Below are 20,760 nucleotides of genomic sequence, written 5' to 3' on the forward strand. Positions count from 1 at the left end.
TACTAGAAATAACACGTCCTTACTATTAACTATAGTGTAAAGGGATCTCTATTTTATTTTTTTTACTATTAACATTTCAGACAAATAAGAACACAAAAATCCTTTTTTAAGGATAAAATACCTAAAGGATTGCCCTTAACATTTTTAAAATTTATAAAAAAAATTATAATTTAAAAACAGGGCAAACAAGCTGCAAAGGAACTAGTTAGTATCAATTTATCAAATTTAGCATTGCAATTCAAATCTGAATTCAAAGTAAAATGTCTGAAAGTACGAATTCTTAGAAAGAAGAAAACTCCTATATAACATAAATCTCAAAAGACATTTCAAATATCATCTATCCTAATATTTCGTAACTAAAAAGATCTTGCTGCAATTGTCATTTTTTTCTGATTTTGCTCGGTCTTTTTAAGAAGTATGACGTAATAAAGACAAAGAATGATCACACAGTAGAAATATAAACACAAGTACATCAAAAGAAATCTTCACTATTCTACCACTGTTGGTCTTAGAAATAATTTAGCTAGTAAGACATTCACTACCATCCAGCTTCTCGTTTTTACTCTAGCAGATTTAAATGACAATTGACACTACAAGTAGTAACAATACAGTTTGATAGTTCTATGGACAAATGTTACTGCAGTAGACATAGTATGCCACCACACACTCAACGAAATATAGAACAACATCAATATAAGCTGCAATATACATAAACCTATGCCTTTTTATTTACAATATATACAGCGAAAGCAGTTGAAGATGAGTGCGTTTAAAAAATGATTTCTCTTTGTAAGTTTCAACGGTTTGTAGTCGTGTTATATTGGCAATGTTATGTTGCTTTAAGCGTCTCGAATGATTTCTAACACAATCTTATGCTGTGAGGATGAAATAAGCAAAAGGAAGTCAACGAGGGGGGGGGGGGGGGGGGGGGGGGGGGGGAGCTAAACAACGGTAGCATACTGAACAATTTCCTCACGTTCTTCACGGTGTGGAAACGCTGTTTCTACTTCACGTGCGGTTGCATCACATGACGATTTTGAATGCGATTCTCGTCGTCGATTGGTAATTTTTGGTACGTTTAGAAAGCCATTTTCTTCGTCAATACTTGCTGATGCACGGCGAAATACACTCGATGCACGTCGTGAAAACGACGCCAATATACTGAAGCGAGATTCTTCGAAGGGATTTTTGTCGCATTTAAACACTTTTCGAAACGAGCTTATAAAAGCTCGTCTGAGTGAGCGGTTTAAGAGAAGATACAAAATTGGGTTTAATCCGGATATAATCCAAGGAATGATGATAAGGGAAAAGTTGTATCCGTCATTCGTCAGTTTCACTTTGTTTACGGTCTCGTAAAAGTGTGTCCCGATAAAAAACGTCCAACCAACTGTGAAAGGTACAACAATCAACAACACGTTACCAGTCACCTTTAGCTCGCGCAATAATTTTCTCCGACGACGGCGTCTTCTTTCAGACGGATCTTGGTTATTGAAAACAAGTCTTGCGTTTGACATCACTTTTTCCAGCTCTCGAAAACCTTTAAGCTTGTGAATGATAATTAGAAATATGATGACGTAACTAGTGATGATAATAAAAACAGGTACGAAGTAGCTACTAAAGCCGAGATAAAGAATTACTTTATTGTATAAGCGATTTCGGAACTGATATCGTAGTAATGCACCTCCTAAGAGGGCAAAGGCATAGACCCAGCAAAATGAAATAAGCATAAATGATCGCTTTTTCGTCAACAAGTTCTCGTAAGTTAAAGGATACGAGACAGCGATGGCGCGATCTGCACTGACGCATGCCACATTAAGCATGCTTGCAACACCCAAGAAAATATCCAGTGACGAGTAAATATAGCGACTTAACGTCGACGCGGCAAATGCATGCGTCCCAATGATCCATATCATCATCCATAGTAACACTAACAAATCGGCGACGGCTAAACTGCTGACGAAAAAATTTGTCGAATTTCTTAATGAATCACGTCGGGCAACAAGATTGATGATGATGATGTTTATAGGAAATCCAACCATGAATGTAACTGAGCTGGTGAGATGGAGAGCGATTGACATCCACTCAGGTTCACGAAAATGATGACTCGAGTTAGTAAAATTCAGCATATTGTATTTTCTTCAGTTATACCTAAAAAAGAAGCAGAGTTTAATTGCAATTTGTTTACGCGTCTTATCCAAGAAATCCAAGGGCATTAGTGAGTTTAGTGAGTCAATTTACCTATCTTTCTATAATAATACCTGTCGTAAATATATATATATATATATCCAAAATGGCTATGTGCATGCGCACAAAGAAGTTCTAGACTGCATCTCTCAGCGTTTAATATCTGTGCATGCGCACTAGAATTTTTTCTAGCCGCAATGTTTACACTCCGGCAGTTTTGAAAGTTAACGAGTCAGCTTCGAGACAGACCTACAAGTTTTTTAACAACCAATAAAAATTCCAGTAGCCCTATTATCTTGAATGTAATGAAAAGCAGCCTTTATTTATAATTGAAATAATTTACGACATTTATAAGGCGTAAACTATTTTAACTATTTCAAAAAAAAGGTCACATACTTCAAAAATCTTCAGCGGAAAAAATTACAGTAAGTTCTAAATATACGACCACATGTTTTAAGTTTTTTCAAAAAGTTTTTAGTTTAGAGTCTAAACAATAGAAAAATACACAACAATTCTGCGCAGCAGGCAGGCTGCGAAAGTGCTACTTTTTCAAATTCGTTAGGTAAGTAACGTTTAAAATGCGCTAGTGGCACTTTCTGGCATGTTAGCTTTACGAAGTAATCCACGTCAGGGCCCACAAAAACCCCGAAATTTAAGAAAAATGGTCGCGCTGACGTCGGCAACAATCAGCACAATTTAACAGTTGAAATCTAAACAAAAAACCAAAGATAAGGCCTTATCGGTTGTAAAAAAAAATTCGAATTGCGTGGATCTAGTATAGAAATCGACTATAAAATAATTTTCGGGACGAACTTCAAAAATTACCAACTTGACTCCATAAATTTTGTCAGGGATAATAACCTGCATAATAATACCCGTATTTTGTCTTTTCAAAATGGTTCTGTCACAACTTTATTTCGAACCCCTGGCGAGCAATTTCATTACCTCGTGTAACAGACGAACAAAATTGCACAAAATAACAATGTTGGAAAATTCCAGTGGATGTTTCCACGGGCTGCCGACTAGCAATAAAAACAACAACAAAAATCAAACAAACAAAAAAATATGATTAAAATGACAATTTTATTATTCTCCCTGTCAATATTTTTCACGGATATTATTAGCCAAAGTATTTTGCTATTATGTTTGATCACCAGTCATACTTAATGTATTTCTAAGGGTAGCACGAATAGAATTGTCTGGAATCGTAAAAAGCAAAACAAAATACGTTGCCAAAACAAATAGCTTAGATGTGTTGCACTCTGCAATTTTAAATTAATATTTGCATAAACTCCTTTGAAAATGATATAAATTGAGAAACAAAATGCCATCAAATCCTTTTTACGCAAAACTCGTGAAATTTAATTCTCGCGAATTATTCGAACATGCCCACTTTGCGAAAATTAAATTTTTGTTTTCAAAAAAATTTGGCGAAAATTAGGGTTTTTCTGTGGAGGATTGCAATCTGAATAGCTATATTTGTAGAAATTGAAAGCGTGTTTACCGTAAAGAATATTTTTGAAATTGTTCCCTCAAAAAGTTATCTTTTTTTAAAATATCGCTGGTCCCATTTAGCAGCTTTAAATTTGGGCAAACTTAGTGTCTATATCTAGCCTGTTTTATTATGTCCTAAAAGTTCTTTTAGTAACTGACCGAGTCATTTAATAGGCTTTAAAACCTAGCATCATTTGTTGTCTAGTCTTTTGTATTCCCAAGTGTAAATAAAACACAGAATTGGGTCAACCTCGATGCCAGGGCTCTTTCTCTCTTTGGGGTGTGTCACCATTGTGAATGTATTGTTGTAATTGCATATTTTTAAAAAAGATAATTTATGCAGATTCTGCATCTTGTTGTTAACTGTACCAAAGCTTGTCAAAAACAAAACATTTTAAATAAACAAAAGTATCTAGATGACAAATTGATAACTTGTTTTTTTGTTTACTGCATTTTGTCGAAAAAGAAAACAAGCTAAATCCGATTTGAGAAACAACCAGGACCAAAAAATGATTCCTACCATGACCGCAGGAGCTTGTTTTGATAAATCACAATCCTTCGGGGCGTGATGGTTCTTGTTTTATATAACAATTTTAACTGACAAGTTAAACTAAAAATATTCAAAATTTGTATTCTTTAAGACACTAAAAATATGTAACGTAAAAAATAAAGTCGGTGAAATTGTTTGTTTGCTAAAAAAAAAAGTTGAAATTTTTGGTCGGTTCAAAATATACGTCACTGAGCTATTGTTCACTTTTTACCGATATTTTGAACCGATAAGGTATTCACCAAAGACATTTTACACTCGCAATAACAATAGGCTTCACCGACTGATCACACAATTCCATGCTCCTAAACGTTCTACAACGTTTAATAGTACTACACCAGACAATTTTATGAAATCTCACATCCGAATAAACAAAATTAAATAAACGGGTAAGATGATAAATAATTATAGACAGTAAAACAAAATATTAAACAATCAAGAAAGACAACATTCCATCACCATCTGTTTTAAGAAACATAGTACGGAAAAAATAAATAAATAAAAAAATAAAAAAATAAAAAAATAATTAAAATAAAATAAAAAATATTTTTTGTGACATATCTTTATTTAAAAGTGATAAAAGTTCCATACAAGAGAAACTAATGTTTGATTCTAATTGTCGTAACTCTTTCCAAGTCAAACAAGAGAGTTACAGTTAACCTTATATAACACAACAACTTAAGCCACATTACGCCTCAGCCAAAATCTTGTGTTTATTATATAACAAAGAATTACTTCACAGACCATAAAATGAACCACAAAACAAGATGCTGTATGACGACAACAATTGAATATAACAGCTTACAAATTTTTATTTAAAATAAAATTATAATATTATTAGGAGCCATTGTTCTTAGAAATGTCTACAGCAAGTTGTAATGTCATCTCCCTCCGCGTAACACGTGCGTTAAATGTTTTTTTTGGCTTATCCACCGACTTAATGTCATAAATTTTTGCGAATTATGCAATTCGCGAAATTTTACAAAATTCACGAGTATTCATTTTTGCGAATCGATAAATATCAGATATTTCGCGAATAGACCTTTTCTTAAAAAATAAAAAATAAAAATTTAAAATGAATTACTTATAAAAGTGATTATTTTTGAAGTTGATGATTAAAAACTGGGAATTATTATTCATAGCCTATTTTCAAACCACTTCGTTGTTAGGCTTTTCTTAGTCATTAGCAACTTAATAAATTCGTTTTTAATATCACAAAAAGAATTCAATTGCAACTTGATCGAAAAACCATTTATTTCTGTTCCGCTCATCACATTGTTCGGGTCTGTTTTATTATCGTTGTTACAATAATCTGCCCAACCAAACTCTCAACCGTTTCTTTCACCGCTGTTAGCTTTACTTTCCTGTAAGCCACTAAAGTCAGAAAGCAATTGCCCGTTTCGTAGCAGATTTAAAGGAATGCGTTAACAACCGACTTCATACATCCACTAAAAAAACCTTTGTAAATTTTTTAGGAGTAAATCCTTTATTTATTTGGTTTAATTTTTCACAGTGGTAATAAATATTAAATCTGTATACGAAATCTTGTTTTACACAAGTTTATAAAAATATAGTCAGAAAGGTGTTCATGTTTTTATGAGGTGAAAATATAGTAAAAATAGATTTGAAAAGTGAAATATATATACTACAGTACCTTGGGGTCTACTTCACTTCTCCCTAATATCAAGGTACCCATGACTTTGGTGCACGAGTTTCTCCTACTTTATTATTGATATAGGGGAAAGGTTAGGGGGTAGGTTAGTGGTCACACACACTGAAACTATGTGAAATTCATTGGGTTTGTGTTAACCTCACACAAAATCCACAAAAATATACTTTACAAAAAAATCTGCAAACATTGAAATTTCCAGTGTTGGAATGTATACACAATAGTATCCAGACAAATAGAATTATATAGAGCATAAACAAACAAACAAATAAAAAACAAAACAAAATAAACAAACAAAAAAGTGCTTTTTTTATAAACTTTTCTTTCTATACGCTACTTACTTAAAAATGATTTCTCTCGCTTTTATTATAAACGAATCGTATTCTTACCGATATTTTTATGTCAATGATTCTGTATAAATTACGTAATTTGATCACGTGACTACACGACACCTTAAAAATAAATCCCGATATATTGACAACACATGCAAAGGACAATGAATGTTACTATGGCAACAATGAGATATTTTCGTACATATGTTTTAACTTAAAAACAGACGGTTTATGATATTTTTGGCTCCAAACCACGAGGTTTCGTGCCCGTGAATTGCTCCTAAACTATTTTTATTAGCTTTATAAGATCCCACATCATTTTAACCCTATGATCCATATTCTTGGGAAAATACTTGTAAATTTTTAACGAATCAATAAGCTCCTACGGTTTCTTTTATAAATCAGGATTCCCACTCATTTTGCAAGTAACGTTTTTAGGATAATTAAAGGAATTAAGGAGAATTTTAGGTGTTTTTTAGGAGATCTTTTCAATAGGCGGGAAAAAGACAAGACAATTAGGAGATTTTAGGAGAATTTGAATTATTGACAAGGGTAACTTAGCAAATATTGCTAATTATGTGCTACCTCGTAAATAAAAAACAATTTAAGTTATATTTTCGCAAGAATAAGGGGGGAAATACTATTGAAAATAAATGAAATGTTCAAGCAAACTATCCGTACAACAATGACATATATTCCACTAAAAAATCTATTATACAAGTTTCATAAATAGTTGTTTTTTAACTTTAGATTTTTTGGAGCATTTGCAAAAAATCAGGAAATTATAGGATATTTTAGGATTATTTAGGTTTTTTCTTTAGGAGGCGTGGGAACCCTGTAAATAATTTTTTAAATTCTGGTCGTTAGCCCGTGGACACTCACAAGAATTCGCCGTTGTTGTACATAATTTTCGCATCGGTATTTCATGCATCCTTGTCCATGTGTCAACATAAAATAGTTGAATTACTTTACGGAGGCTTGATATGAAGCTGCGCGCAACCATCTTGAACACACAGGATGCAGGTGTTAGTATAACGGAAAAAGCATGTAAGTAAGGTATGGACGTAACATCACTTGCCCGCAGAACTTAAGATTTCAAAGAACTACAAAACAATAAAAACATTAAAAACGCGCTTCAAGTCAGTATCCGAAGAAATGGAGGGAGATTCTTTAAAGGGAAGTAGTCTCCTTTCGACAATAATTTTTGTTCACTGTTCTACCTGTACGTAATACCTTGTAAACTTGTAAAATATACGCTTTTTTATAAAAAAATACTCTATAAGAATACACAAGATTAAATTAGACAAAAAGTTAAGAATATTCTACAAGCGAAACGTTTTTCTTCAGGGAACATGCGTTTAATAAAGTTGACTGTATTTGACATGTATTATTTACACACCAAACAAAAATACCAAAAATAGGCTACAACGTCAAATTAATATGGATTTAGTATTAATTAAATTTGCAGGATGTTTATGCACGAACTTTTGCGGGTAAAGTCATTTGCAGTCAAACTCGTTCCCAGAGCATGTTAGCAGTCAGTAATAATGGTTCAGGGGCTCAGAGATCCTAATGAAAAGAATGATTTACAGTGCCCTGGAAACGACTTAATTTAGAGTGAAGATCTTTTTTTTATTTTGAATGGGCGAAAGAAAATAATACCACATACGTTCTTTATCCTTTTTATTACCAGAAATAAAACTTAGTCAAAATATAGTATTTATTAATACGTGGATTCAATTGAAATTATTTCTTTCAATTAAACTTAAGGATGCAAGTCCCGATGAAAATATTGCTATAATCAGCGTTTTATGCGGGAGTCATCACAAAGTCTTATATTTTAACCCTTCTTTTTAGAATTCTACGTATTTTTCGGTTTAGTTTTTTTTTTAGACACTACGGATAATGATTTCAGATAAATAATACCAGCAAAGTTTCCAGTGTCCGACTCTTTATTTCCACCAACTCTGTAGTCTATATCTCTTTTTTGACGAAGAATGATAGAAGTAGCAAAAATTCTTGATCACTTATCTAGGAAATAGGTACGAAAATTTATTCACTTTTCCACAAAAAAAGTTACGGTAGACGAATGAGCAAACTAAGACCCTTTATTTTTTTATCGATTAAACTTTCTCCCCGATTTTACTTTCTCGTTTTGCAGTTCATTAAGGCCAGATACCTTAAAAAGAGGATACACTGGTTGGTTATTTTCAGTTCATATTTTTAATTGAAATTATGAATTTGCAAATAAACAAAATAAAACCTTATTAAAAATTAATTTTAAACAAAAAATTTGTGCAAGTGACTAATGTTTTTGCTTGTACGACCAAGGTGAAGGCATACTAGCAATTTTTACTGACTTAAAGTATAAAGTCTTTATTAAAGGCGGGGATAAATCTTGCTTTAATTACTTCGTTGTTCTTTCACACTGCTATGATGCCAATTCAGAAGCGAGAAGAAATTTCAAAATGGCGTCTTTATTATCAAAAACAAAATGGCAGTGTGAACAAACCAATCCAGTTCGACCTATTTGAAGTATTATAGAATAAGAACTTTTTCTATGCTAAAAATATTTTAGCTTGGATGTGGAAGGTTATTGTACAACATAAGTTTCAAAATGGCATCTTCAACATCAAAAGCAAAATGGCAGTATTCAAACATTTAGAAAAGTGTATTGTCGGCCCATAACTGAATTGTGTGATTTTTCTCTCAATGAATATTCGCATTTATCAGGCATGCAGGATCAAGGACTCTAAAGGGTAGGATCCAGCAAGTTTTTTTAATTTATAATATTACGAAAACCAGAATGCCTGAAATGTGAACATGGTCAAAGAGAAAACGCAATTAAAGGTTTTCATAAGACTTTGTTTTGTGCAAAGTTATGGCTATTCCTGAAAAAGCAGATATCACCTTTCCCATATCTCGAGATATTATTTTACTTCGTGAGTATTTCCATTAAGAAAAATTAACCTGCGTCCCGGGTCCGCGTCCCACCCTGCAGAATACTGTGGTCTCACTTTTCCTTAGGCCACACGTATCAATAAACATCCCTCTCCCCCTCGTGTTACCCTTCCTCTCTCCTCCCTATTAAAATCCAGTCTTCCGTCCACCTTCCTTCTCAAACTCTTCCACCTGTTTCTTTTTAAAATCATGTTGTTTGCAGCTGAAATAATTTTTAAAATCTGGAAAGTAAGTTAAAACACAGACACGCGATCTAAAATTTTTAAAACTGCTATATCACGAGAAATGAACAATCGAAGAGACAAAAAAAGATTTTGAACACGTAGAAGTTTCAAGTAAATTTAAATAAATGAATAATTAAAAATTAAACTAAGATATGTCATTCTATTTCCTGCAATTGATTACGCTAGACATGCGTGTTTGGTAATTTCAAATAGAAATGTTATTAAAGGAAATAATCCACTTGAACTGTTCTTAATATATCCATATCAAAGAATACTGAATCATTTACATACTGCTGAAGAAAAAAAACCCGAAAAAACCCGTACATTTTAGCGTGAAATTGACGATAATTTATTTCCTTAATTTCGCACCAGAGTACGTACAAATGTCAAATGAAGAGTTAAATGTGGAAACACATTTTCCGAAGAGTCAGTCAAAAGCAAAGAGTTTTGTTTTATTAAGTATAAACCTTAAACCATTAAGAAAAGTCCCTTCTGGCAACCTCGTTCCCAGGCCATTTTGCCTTGTTGATGAAATTAATAGCGGCGAAAATTGTTATCCACTCCTTAATAACGGCTCAGGGGACACAAGACCCTAGGAAAGAGGTTGCCCTCATGGGTTTTTCTTAATTTTTTTTGCTTTATCTTTTAAAGTCGTTGGTCCACCAACATGGTCCTGGGTCCCGGTTTTACAGCTGATTGTGGATTTTATATAAAAGAGTTATTCCCTGCATACATATCCTTCCAACTGCAAGAAAAAGTTTATCGAAGTCAAAAAAATACATAACAGAATGATTACCTGAAGGAAATTAATTTTCGCGAGTTCTACAACGTCTTTAAAAAATCGAGGCAGAAAGTTTTCTTTATGACAGCCCTCGAAATTATCCGAAAAAGTCATTTGCACTCGGCAATAGAGGCGTCGACAGTTATGCAAGAATTCGATGAAACGTGAGCGAATGCACACGCTTATAATCAACATACGGGAGAATTCTAAGACTTCACAGAAGATTTGTATCAGTTCTTAAACTTCGAAATGACCTAGACAGCATCCGCAATCGCAAAATAAAACCGGACCAGCAACTGCCGATGTCGACGCTAATTGCAAGGAAATACTTATGATTATCACAAAACAAAAAAGATTTAGCATATCTCTTAGCGTTAGCTATGACATTTTGAAGATCTTAAAGAAACAACAGGCGCTGGGAACGAGGTTGCTATTGACAAGCATTAAAATAAAGCAAACTAACTGCACTACAGATTAAAAAAACACGAGAAAGACGTGACGAAGAACCAAAAAGTAAATTAAACTAGTTATTAGCCCGTAAAATATCAACAAAATTACGCCCGCCGTTTCTCGCAGCTACCATCTTTAGACTCACACATGGAAGTCAAGTACAATAATATAGACTCGTTGATTAGTTCGCCCATCCTTTATATCGTATTTCGTGTATACGTAGCACTGCCTTAAAATAGCGCAGAGACGGACACACAACGGGTGTTTATGGTAGTGGTTGTGTAAAGAATATTGAAAAGAGAAAAAAGGTATGGGGTTAGGGTTGTATATTTAGTTAATGTATAAGCTTTTGTGGTCTTATTTTATTAACAAAAGTTAAACCCTACTTATTACCTGGATTTTTGTTATTAAGTAGCCTCCTGATGGGGGGGGGGGGGGGGGGGGGGAGAGCAGGGAGGGGTTAACCATCTCTAAGAATTTATCAAATTTCCATCACTAGAAGACAGGTAATTTAGTTAAACTTATGTTACAGAGTTTGTTCGTCACCGGTCAGTAATGGGTGTGACTGGACATTACAAAAACTTTTGAAATTTTGGGTATCCTTGTATAACGTAAGTGTGTATACTTTCTGTTTTGTTTTTTATATTTTATATGATCTCTTTGTTTTTATGTTCTCTCATGGAAGTTGTTAAACGTTATAATAAAAAAAAATGAAATTTTGGCATTTTATCAGCAACTGAACCTTACGAATGTAACGATTCTTAAAAGGTTCGACGAAGCAGTCCCGTCATAATATCATAGGCGTATGAAGAGCCCTGAGAAAGGTCGCCTGCATACAGTAAATGAACGCTTCTATATTAATAAAATAACATTCAAAAATTATTGTTGGTAATCCGAAACGGATGTAATGGATAATATGTCCTGTCATTGATGTAAAATTTATTATCTCAAGTTTCATTTGAACTATTTTCCAACAAAATTTTTTTGTCTGTCTGTCAGTTGAATAATGCTGCTGAAACAGGATCACCTTTAGGGTATTTTTTAAACCAGTTTGCATTCTCAGATCTTTTAATTTCGACCGTGCTAAAGATATTCTAAGAATTATTTGTGCCCAAAAATTAAGAATACTCATTTAAAAACGCTTATGAAAAAATTTTTAGCTCTCACTTCACGAATCACTTTCGTGATTGATAATAGGTCCTTACAGGTCATTAAAATCGGGTTAATGTTGTTTATTTTTCTAAAAACTCGAAAAAAAAACTCTCATTTTTTGAGACCTAAGAAAAAGTTAAGAAAATTTAGGATTTAAAAATAATAAAAAAAAAATTAAAACAAAACGCAAACAAAAGGAACAAAAATAAAGAAAAAAAAAAGAAAAATTTAAAGACGGGCGATTCCGTGGATTTTTCCACGGGTTAACGACTAGGTCTTAAATAATCGTTCAACCATAAAATGCGTCGCTTCGTTGTCAGGTTTGCAAAACATTAAAAACAAAAAAAAAAACGTTGAATTTTTAATTGACTGAAGATTGATAAAGAATTAGTCATCATGAGAAATAAAGACAGTTATACCAACGCCCGGTTTGGTTAACTGAGAAAAAGGGGAGGGTAGTGAAGTTTGATGTTGTTTCATGTCCATAACAGGGTGGCAACCATCCTCGACCCCAGAGCTCTTTGAAGTAAGCATCGAAACTCAAAGAGCTCTGCAGACGAAAATGAGTGTCCACTCCTTTTTAAAAGTAAATTCCAGGACTTTTTAGGAGTTTTTTCTTCTTAACTGGAGTAGTATTGTTCGACAAATACAGAAATTTTAAAGAGAAAAAACCCCGTAAACAGTTTCCAAATCCTGATAACTGCAAAGAGTGACCCTAAATAAAAATAAATGCACAAAATTTATTTTCTCATTTTCTATGAGCTTTTCCAGGAGTATGTTCCGTTTCTAGGAGATTTAAAAAGTTCTCACACGCTTCCAAGAACAGTGGTCACCCTTTGTAACACACAGTCAACAATGGGGAAAGTTAGGAGAAAACGCTTAGGTAGTGAAAATTCACACGATACAGTTGTACGATTCGCCAAATACACAGAAATAGAGGAAAAACAAATAAACTGAACTTACCTTAATCTGGAGTTTGTTTTGACTCGAAACATTTCCAAAGAGATTTGATATAAAATTTCCTACTTCATAAAAATTGTTATTTTTTCTCCTTTCTAACACCAACCGTGTTTTTTTTCACATAAATAGTTCGAAATATCCATCATCTATGTGTATATAGTTTATACAAAAAGTCACGGAAGATAGCTTAAGTCAAAGCTTCATTTTAATTACTTTTCTCTTGCACGATATTACACGTGCTTTCACAATAATGCGCTGTTTCAAAAAGTTTTTAATTACGATGGCTGTAAAAATAGAACATGATAACGTGTAAAGAAAATCAGTACTACCAAGGGTATAATTAAAGGTGTACAAGGCCAAATTAAACTTCTGGTGATTTTTTTAAATGTTTGCATGTGTTATGAAAAAAAAGAAGTGAACAAATAAAAAAATATAAACTTCACCAAAAATACCTGACCTGATGGAATTTAATGACAAATGAACTTTAACAGTAACATAGAAGAACAACAACGACAGCAGCAACAAGAACAAACGACGACGACGACAACCACAGAAAGAAAAACGACGGCGCATAGGAACGTAACAGCCACGACAACAAGAACACCAACGACAGCGGCAACAACAACAACGACGACGACGACAACCACAGAAAGAAAAACGACGGCGCATAGGAAAGTAACAGCCACGACAACAAGAACACCAACGACAGCGGCAACAACAACAACAACAACGACGACAACCACAGCAAGAAAAAAACAACGACGGCGAAAAGAGCAACAACAACAACAGTAACAACGACGGTGACGGAAAATAATAATAAAACCAACCGAAAATCAAGCTTGGCTAAATAGTTTTGTTCGACTTAAATGATGTTAGTTCGTTTCAGTTCATATGACGACATATCAGTACCACCTTAGGACAACTCCCGCATGGCTTAAAACAAATACAGAGTCAAGGAAACAAATACCCAACATAATTGGTTTCAAAAAAAGTCAATAAGCCCTTTTACATATCCGTTTTCGTTTCGCGAAATATAATGCAAACCAATTCATCAAACAAAATATTTTAAAACCGATTTGAAGTTCTTACATTATGATAAAAACAAGAAGCGCAAACTCCATTTTATATTTTTAGCTTTTAGATTTTAACTTTTAGCAAGTGAATTATTGAGAAAATTCTAATTAAGCAAGTTAGAAATGTACAGCTTTTATTTGCTCACGTGGAATACTAACTGAACTAATTATAGCGGCCAAACCTTTTTTTCTTCCTGACACTCCTGATTTTCATTGATAGCCAAAATATTAAAAATATAGATTAAAAGAACTTTGATGGAGCTGATAAAAGTTTTCTGCGAACAGAAAATTTTATTTAAAAAAAATTTCGGAGAAACCATTACTTTTGTCTTTAGGAGAGTTATCCTACTACATGAAATTATGGAAGCAGAAGTCTTTATAAGACTTTTTACAAGAAATAATAACATGTTGGAATATCAAGACACTAAAGACTTTTACAGCTTTGAATGGATGTTTAATAAAATATTCTTTAGAAAGTTAGATTTCCTTTTAGGCTGTTACTGCCTCTGTAATTTTTACTTCAAATCCGATTTTTTTTTAACTTATTTTCTAGATATAACGCCCATTTACGCTCATACGGTTTAGAGCGTTGTGAAATTGTTTATTTTGATTCAAAGTAAGAAGGTATCATTCTAGGCAAGAAATGCGTGATTTTTATGTCAAATTGGCGCCCTAATAAGATTTTGGTTCAGGTTAAAGAGTAAGAATATTATTGAAAACATTTTTTCCTGTCAAAGCACCACAACCTTTAATTTTCCAATCTCGTTCCCAGAGCTTCTTTTTCACTTTCTGATGTGCGTGCTGGCGCGAAAGTAGTAACTCTGGTACTAGCCGACTTTGAATTTGATTGGCTCCCTAGTTTAACAAGTTGATAGACGGTTGTTTTAAGACGAGTTTCATTATTAAATATTACTGCGGATATATGTACGCAATATGTTGTATGTTTTAACTTTTAAACATCGGTGGTTGAGGTTTGCTACACAAGAATAAAACTGAAGAATAAAGGAAAAGAAAAATGTTATTTTTGGAGCGTCTTGTTTAAAAATTATCTGTAACTGTACGTTCATATTAGGAGAATAGGTACGTACGAACTGCATTTTCTTTGTACCTGTTTTCTATATTTTCTCTTCCGCCATATTCTATATCTTATATCTTATATGTTCATGTTGTATGTTCGACCACAAACTTATTTTTCTATTGCTGAGATCTAAAAGGGGTTATTTATAGCTTGTAAGAGAACCCTAGCCAATTATACTTAGCACTTCGGGAAAACGAGATCTTGAGCGAAAATAAGATTGATTAAAACATTTAGCTGGCTAGAAAACTCAGACAAAATAACTGTTAATTAAAAATTATAAATAAATATAAAGACGTAGCTGGAGAATTTTTGTAACAGCTTGTGAGTTTATAGGGGAATTTTCACGAAGCGAATTGAGCGGCGAATTCTATCTGAGCATGCGCAGTTCGATGCAAAATCAAAACAAACAAAATTGCGCATGCTCAGATACAATTCGCCGTTGAATTCGCCGCTCAATTCGCTCCGTGAAAATCCCCCTTATCCCATTAGTATATTCGTGTGGAGCGAATATAGCACATAATTGGCATCTCCTGGGCCCATTTCGTGAAAATTAAAAGTGCAATAACTTGAGAAGAACAAGGGTTGTTGGCTTGTAAAGTTGTTATGGAGTGCTTTTGGATCAATTTAAAGGAATTAGCAGAAAAAAATATTTTATTAGCTATTTTTATTTATTTATTTATTTATTTAAAACACATTTATACAGGGTGGCTGCTGTCAATTTAAAAAATAAACTGCTATCAATGGAGGCCCTGTGTATAAGATAAATAAAAATATATATTTATAAATACATAAAAATATATGTTAGTGATTAGTATATACATTGAAATCAGGTAGAAAAGAAAGAATGCAAACAACTGTAGCACTGTACTTCTTAAAAAACTGTAGCACTGTACTTCTTAAATTCCAGAATTTACGCTTTATAACGATGGTGATAAAACTTTTTTGAACATAATAACAGATTTTGACCAAAAAATAAAGAAATAGGTTTTAATTTCAATAATTGGATCGAAAAACTTAATCAAAAAAGCGCACATGTTATGAAATTTTCAGACCAAATGAGCTTGTTATTAAATTTTAGGCTGAATGTTGATTAATCTTGATTTATTATTTTCAATATTCAATGAGCCAGTATGGGCTAATTACCTGCAATAATGCCATACTGTAAATAATTCGTCATAAATATTAGTTTTCAGAAGATATTAATCATAGCAGTGATGATTTCTATTTATAGTGTTGAAAACTCTCATTTGAGCTACAAAATTCTTTAAAATTACTGTACACAATGGCTTCACGTGGGACCATTTGCATTAGCAGTGCTCGTGAATTATTTAAGGCAATATATCAATGTGAAAACTTTGTTACATATGTGAGAAACTTCATGATTCTGTTTAAGGCGAAATCATTGGTGCAATAAATTGTCCGTTTCTTACAGATGCCTACCCTTTTCTGTCGAAATTTTTTATCAAAACTTGACCCGAAAACAATCAACCCGGTCCGAATGCCCTGACATAGGGGTGCCCGCTTCAGTATAATCACACATACACTAAATAACTGAGTATGTGAAATACGTAAAAACAAGACATCTGGTAATACATAAAATTCTTATTAAGGTGTCAACGAAATCATGTGAGGTTCAAACGTCATGTATTTCATGTCATTCTTTTTCTACCGTACAGCTAACTTTCCAAAAACATATGTTTTTTTAAATCTTAGATTTTTTAAGTTTTTCCATCATTTTAGGCTGTTCTCAGATTTTTAGCTTTATGTTTTGCCATATTCATAAAAAAATTCTGGAACACGCAAGCACAATTAAAAAAATCTCCAGTTGCAACCAAGATAATCGAAAAAATGACCTCAACTCCAATTGCCAAACATTCAAACTTATGGGAAGTACTAAAAAGGTTGCAAATACAGCAACTTCCTTTGACACAATACTTCAGCAAAAAGGTTTTAAAATAATATTCATATTTTAATGTTTTAAGATTTTTTTTTTACATAATGACGAGGTTACAAGGTTTTCAAAGTATACCAACCATCCGCAAGCGGAGCGGTGATTATGTCACAAACAACAAACAAGATAAATCTTTAAACAAATTTTCTCTTAAAACAGTTATTACTCGCACTGACTAGAAAAATATAGCTTACCTTAAAATGGATGCTGAGTTGCATCTCTCTTCACAAACTTGACCCAGTTCAACAGAGCAAATTTTTTTAAGCTATCGCGAAACATGTTTTCCAAAAAAAGACATCGATTGTTATTTTTTAAGCCGAATTACAGAGAATCGAACGATTATTGTGAGAACATTATAATCGAATGCCAATGGTTTTTTTTTTGTTTCAAGTATTTATTTTTGCCCTTGTTCCCCGGGGGCATCTTTTATTTTTGGTAATTTGTTATTTATAGAATGTGTGGCGGGTGCAAAAAAAGGAAGAAAACATGATTATAGTCTCGCGGGAGAAATGGCTGCCTTGACGTTAAACAAAAGAGGGGCAAAGTAATTCTATTATTAATCAAAATAGGCTCTCGGTTGACCATCAAATGTTTAAGATATGTTCTATTTTAATTCAATTTTCTTAATTTCCCGCCAAAGCTGATTGGACATATTATACCAACTTAAATAAATTTTGAAATTTAAATAACCATTTACATCAAAAAAGTATATACGAGCTACTTTACGTACAATATTAAAATTTTTAAGATTCATGAAATCTATTTAAATTTTTAATGAACTAATCGCATAAACTAAACTAGTCGGTGTTAATTTCTCTCCGACTATATAAATTTGTCAAGTTTTTTAGATTGGACAAATTGGTATTTTAGGAATTTCTTTTTTCTTTCAAACTAAGAAGCTATTGATATGGAAACCGAGCTATCCCAGTTGCAGGGTCAGCCCGCTTGCCGAGATCTCGCCTATTTTATCCGAGATGTCCGCAAACGGGCTGGATAAAACTTCATATAAACAGTAACAAAGCCAGCTGGCCCGCCAAGGCTAAATGGTTTATTGTGCTCAGTAATAAATTCTTTTAGTATAAGAACTATTTCTCTTGTTACAAGCTCGTGAGCTTATTGAAACCCAAATGTGTCCTACAATAGTGGAAATTTTTGCCTCTCTGAGCACTGACACGGGAGTAGTCGTGTGTTCGAATCTCATCCCGGTAACTATTTTTACTTTTTTTTCACTATCCTGCCTGCGAGGATGTGTTTCCAACTCGTAACTAACTAACTAACTAACTAACCAAATGGTCAATTTCAACGTCACAGATTTAAACTTGGAAGTCATCTAAATGACGTTTCAGGCCAAAATTAGTATTTGATTTTGACAAAATTTGGCACAGTTAACAAAAAAATTATGCTGAACATAATAGTAACATCAAAATATTGATTTTTTGTCACCCTAATGTCATTTTAGGCCAAAACTGGTCCGAAAATTAAAACTATTTTATTTTCGACTAAAATTGACAGAGTTAACAGAAAAAAGTATGCCGAGCATGATGGTTACATCAAAATATTGATTTTTTGTCACCTAAATGTCATTTTAGCCCAAAATTGGTCCAAAAATTAAAACTATTTTTATATTCGACAAAATTTTGCACAGCTAACAAAAAAAAGTATGCTGAACATGATAGAGACATCAAAATATTATTTTTTGTCAACTAAATGCCGTTTAAGACCATAAACGTTTCAATCGCGCGACTTTCAACCATAAATGATAGGTTGTATTTTTTGCTAGCAGAAATTGTAGACTTGGGTCGCATTTTCGATGTTTCATAGTTGTGCATTTTTAATAGCGAGATAGTTTAAGCAGTGCCTGCATCTTGTGTATTTTATAAAAAGATTAGTGTTGAAAAGATTTATTTAACTAACTGGTAAAGTAAAGGTGTTTCCACCAAAGTTTTCCGAAGTGAATGTAGGCAGAGTTAAGGTCTCTCCAAATGCCTGGAAAGTAGTTTGCGAAAAATAAAATTCCCACAAAAATACGTAAGAGAAAAACGAAGATGCTCCATATATAAATAATGACGAGAACGAAATTCTTTTCGCTACGCTAATGACACGCCAGCATAGTGAAATATGATTTCAGAAACACGCCGAAAAAACGTAAATTTTCCGATTCCCCCCTTGTTATTTTTCTACGCGCTATAATTGCACAGGATTCTTTGAGGTGACAATTCTGGTTACATATTTTTTTAGCTACAGCTATTTCCTTTTTTCGAACAATTAAGATCGTATATTATTTTTCTTTATTTTGCTTTTTCTTTTGTTACTGAGTTACTGAATTTTGAAAATTTTAGGTGGAGCTTGTGGTCTTTCTTCTTCCTGTCAGTCAGTTTACCCCAGACTGACCCATCGAGGAATTTTCCGTTCAAGAAGATCTCACAAATCAATTTAAACAAATGTTATTGCTTATCTGAATAGCAAATTATGTCGTGTCTAACTTTGTAACAGAAATCACAATTTGATGAACAGCTTATATCATCCGTCTTGTTTTGCATTATTAAACGTTTTCATTGTTCAAAGCCTAACCGAGGTAGTTTTTTATTGCATATAAACAGCCCTTAAGCATAAAAATACTAAACAAAATTGTTGTTCACACTAATAGCTGGTGTTAATTGTGTTAATTAACAGCTAAATGCAGTACTTTGGTAAAAAAGGGCGCAAATTAGTTTTCCTGGCTTTTTTTCCGACTAACCATTTTTATATGATTTATATGATCGACTTTTTTTTTCCGATAAAGTTTTGTCGACATCATCATATTGGTGACCAAAATGCGTGAAATAAAATGCGTTAAAAGTTCAAAACATTACATTGTTTGCTCATCTGGGGCAAAGCACAATCTCAAAGTTCTTTTGTGAAGTCTCGAGTCTGTTTTTACGTTTTATAAATGGAAAACAGCATGTTTTTAATATATATTGTTTTTAGGTTTCTTCTTCTTCCAAAATAAACCCCTTTGAAAATACTTTATGGTCGATTTCACATACTCTAACGCCCTTCGGAGTAGGTTTTTGATATAACGCAATTTTGGTAAGAACCTGTATGTAGCAGACAATTTTTGAGGTTCTAAAAAAGATAACTAAAATTTTCCCCCTTTATTAATTTTCCCGAGTTACCTAAACCTTGCTTTTTTACCAGATTAAATTTTGTGCAAGCGACTAATATTTTTACCGACCTTCCATGTCGAATTTTTTTTACCGATAAGGTACGTATTGTCAATCGTAAGAGTAAGTATACAACAGAGCGATAAACTTCGTTACCGTGTTAGCCGATATCCTTTTTTATAACGCCACAGTTAAGATATCAAAGCTGTTCCATGACAAACCTGAGAGTGAATTCACACCGAGAATACATTAGCCCGTTAACTTCATTACTGGGTATAATTTTCCATGGCTAGAGGGTACTCCTTACGATGTACGTTTATAGCCAAAATATTTGCTTATTTAAGATTTATGGTTAGAAAATATTACGAAATATTTATGTTAACATAAATATACAAAAACAAATACTAAAATATTACAAGGCAAAAAGAAACCTTCAAAATGGCCACTGCTAAGCAGATCGCCCTTTACACATCTTTCACTCAACTACGAATTACGGTTTATATCAAAAAAGAAGGCTGCCCAGCTTGGTGTTGAAGCGCAGGTAAACTGAAATGCCACTTCCCTTCCCAGAGCTTCTTTTTCGCTTTTTAGAAACATGCGTTCCTCAGCGTCAACAAGCATATACAGAAAGTGAAAACGAAGTTCTTGGGACAAGATTAACAGAAGCGCCACACGACGGAGTGGTGGTTCTGCACAACATGGCGTTTCAAAATCAGTCCAAAAATGAAACTTTTGTGTTTAGCCTGCTGTTACCTCATATA

General features: G+C 33.2%; 1 protein-coding gene across 2 annotated transcripts; it reads right to left on the reverse strand.

The window, feature by feature from the left end:
- Nucleotides 1–934: 934 nt before the first annotated feature.
- On the reverse strand, nucleotides 935–17,140 carry LOC130614206 (5-hydroxytryptamine receptor 2C-like). 2 transcript variants are annotated; one of them, XM_057435629.1, is made up of 2 exons: nucleotides 17,051–17,140; nucleotides 935–2,148 (listed from the first exon to the last, which is right to left on the reverse strand). In XM_057435629.1, the coding sequence occupies exon 2, from the start codon at nucleotides 2,124–2,126 to the stop codon at nucleotides 942–944; it is 1,185 nt and encodes a 394-aa protein (XP_057291612.1). In that variant the 5' UTR covers nucleotides 2,127–2,148; nucleotides 17,051–17,140; the 3' UTR covers nucleotides 935–941. The 2 variants fall into 2 exon arrangements, with proteins under 2 accessions (XP_057291612.1, XP_057291611.1); XM_057435628.1 differs by lacking the exon at nucleotides 17,051–17,140 and adding an exon at nucleotides 12,758–12,957.
- Nucleotides 17,141–20,760: the final 3,620 nt, after the last annotated feature.

The sequence above is a fragment of the Hydractinia symbiolongicarpus genome, chromosome 11 (assembly GCF_029227915.1).
Source record: "Hydractinia symbiolongicarpus strain clone_291-10 chromosome 11, HSymV2.1, whole genome shotgun sequence".
Lineage (NCBI taxonomy): Eukaryota > Metazoa > Cnidaria > Hydrozoa > Anthoathecata > Hydractiniidae > Hydractinia > Hydractinia symbiolongicarpus.

Coding starts and splice junctions, on each gene's coding strand:
- LOC130614206 (XM_057435629.1), bottom strand. CDS start 2,126: ATGCTGAATTTTACTAACTCGAGTCATCATTTTCGTGAACCTGAGTGG.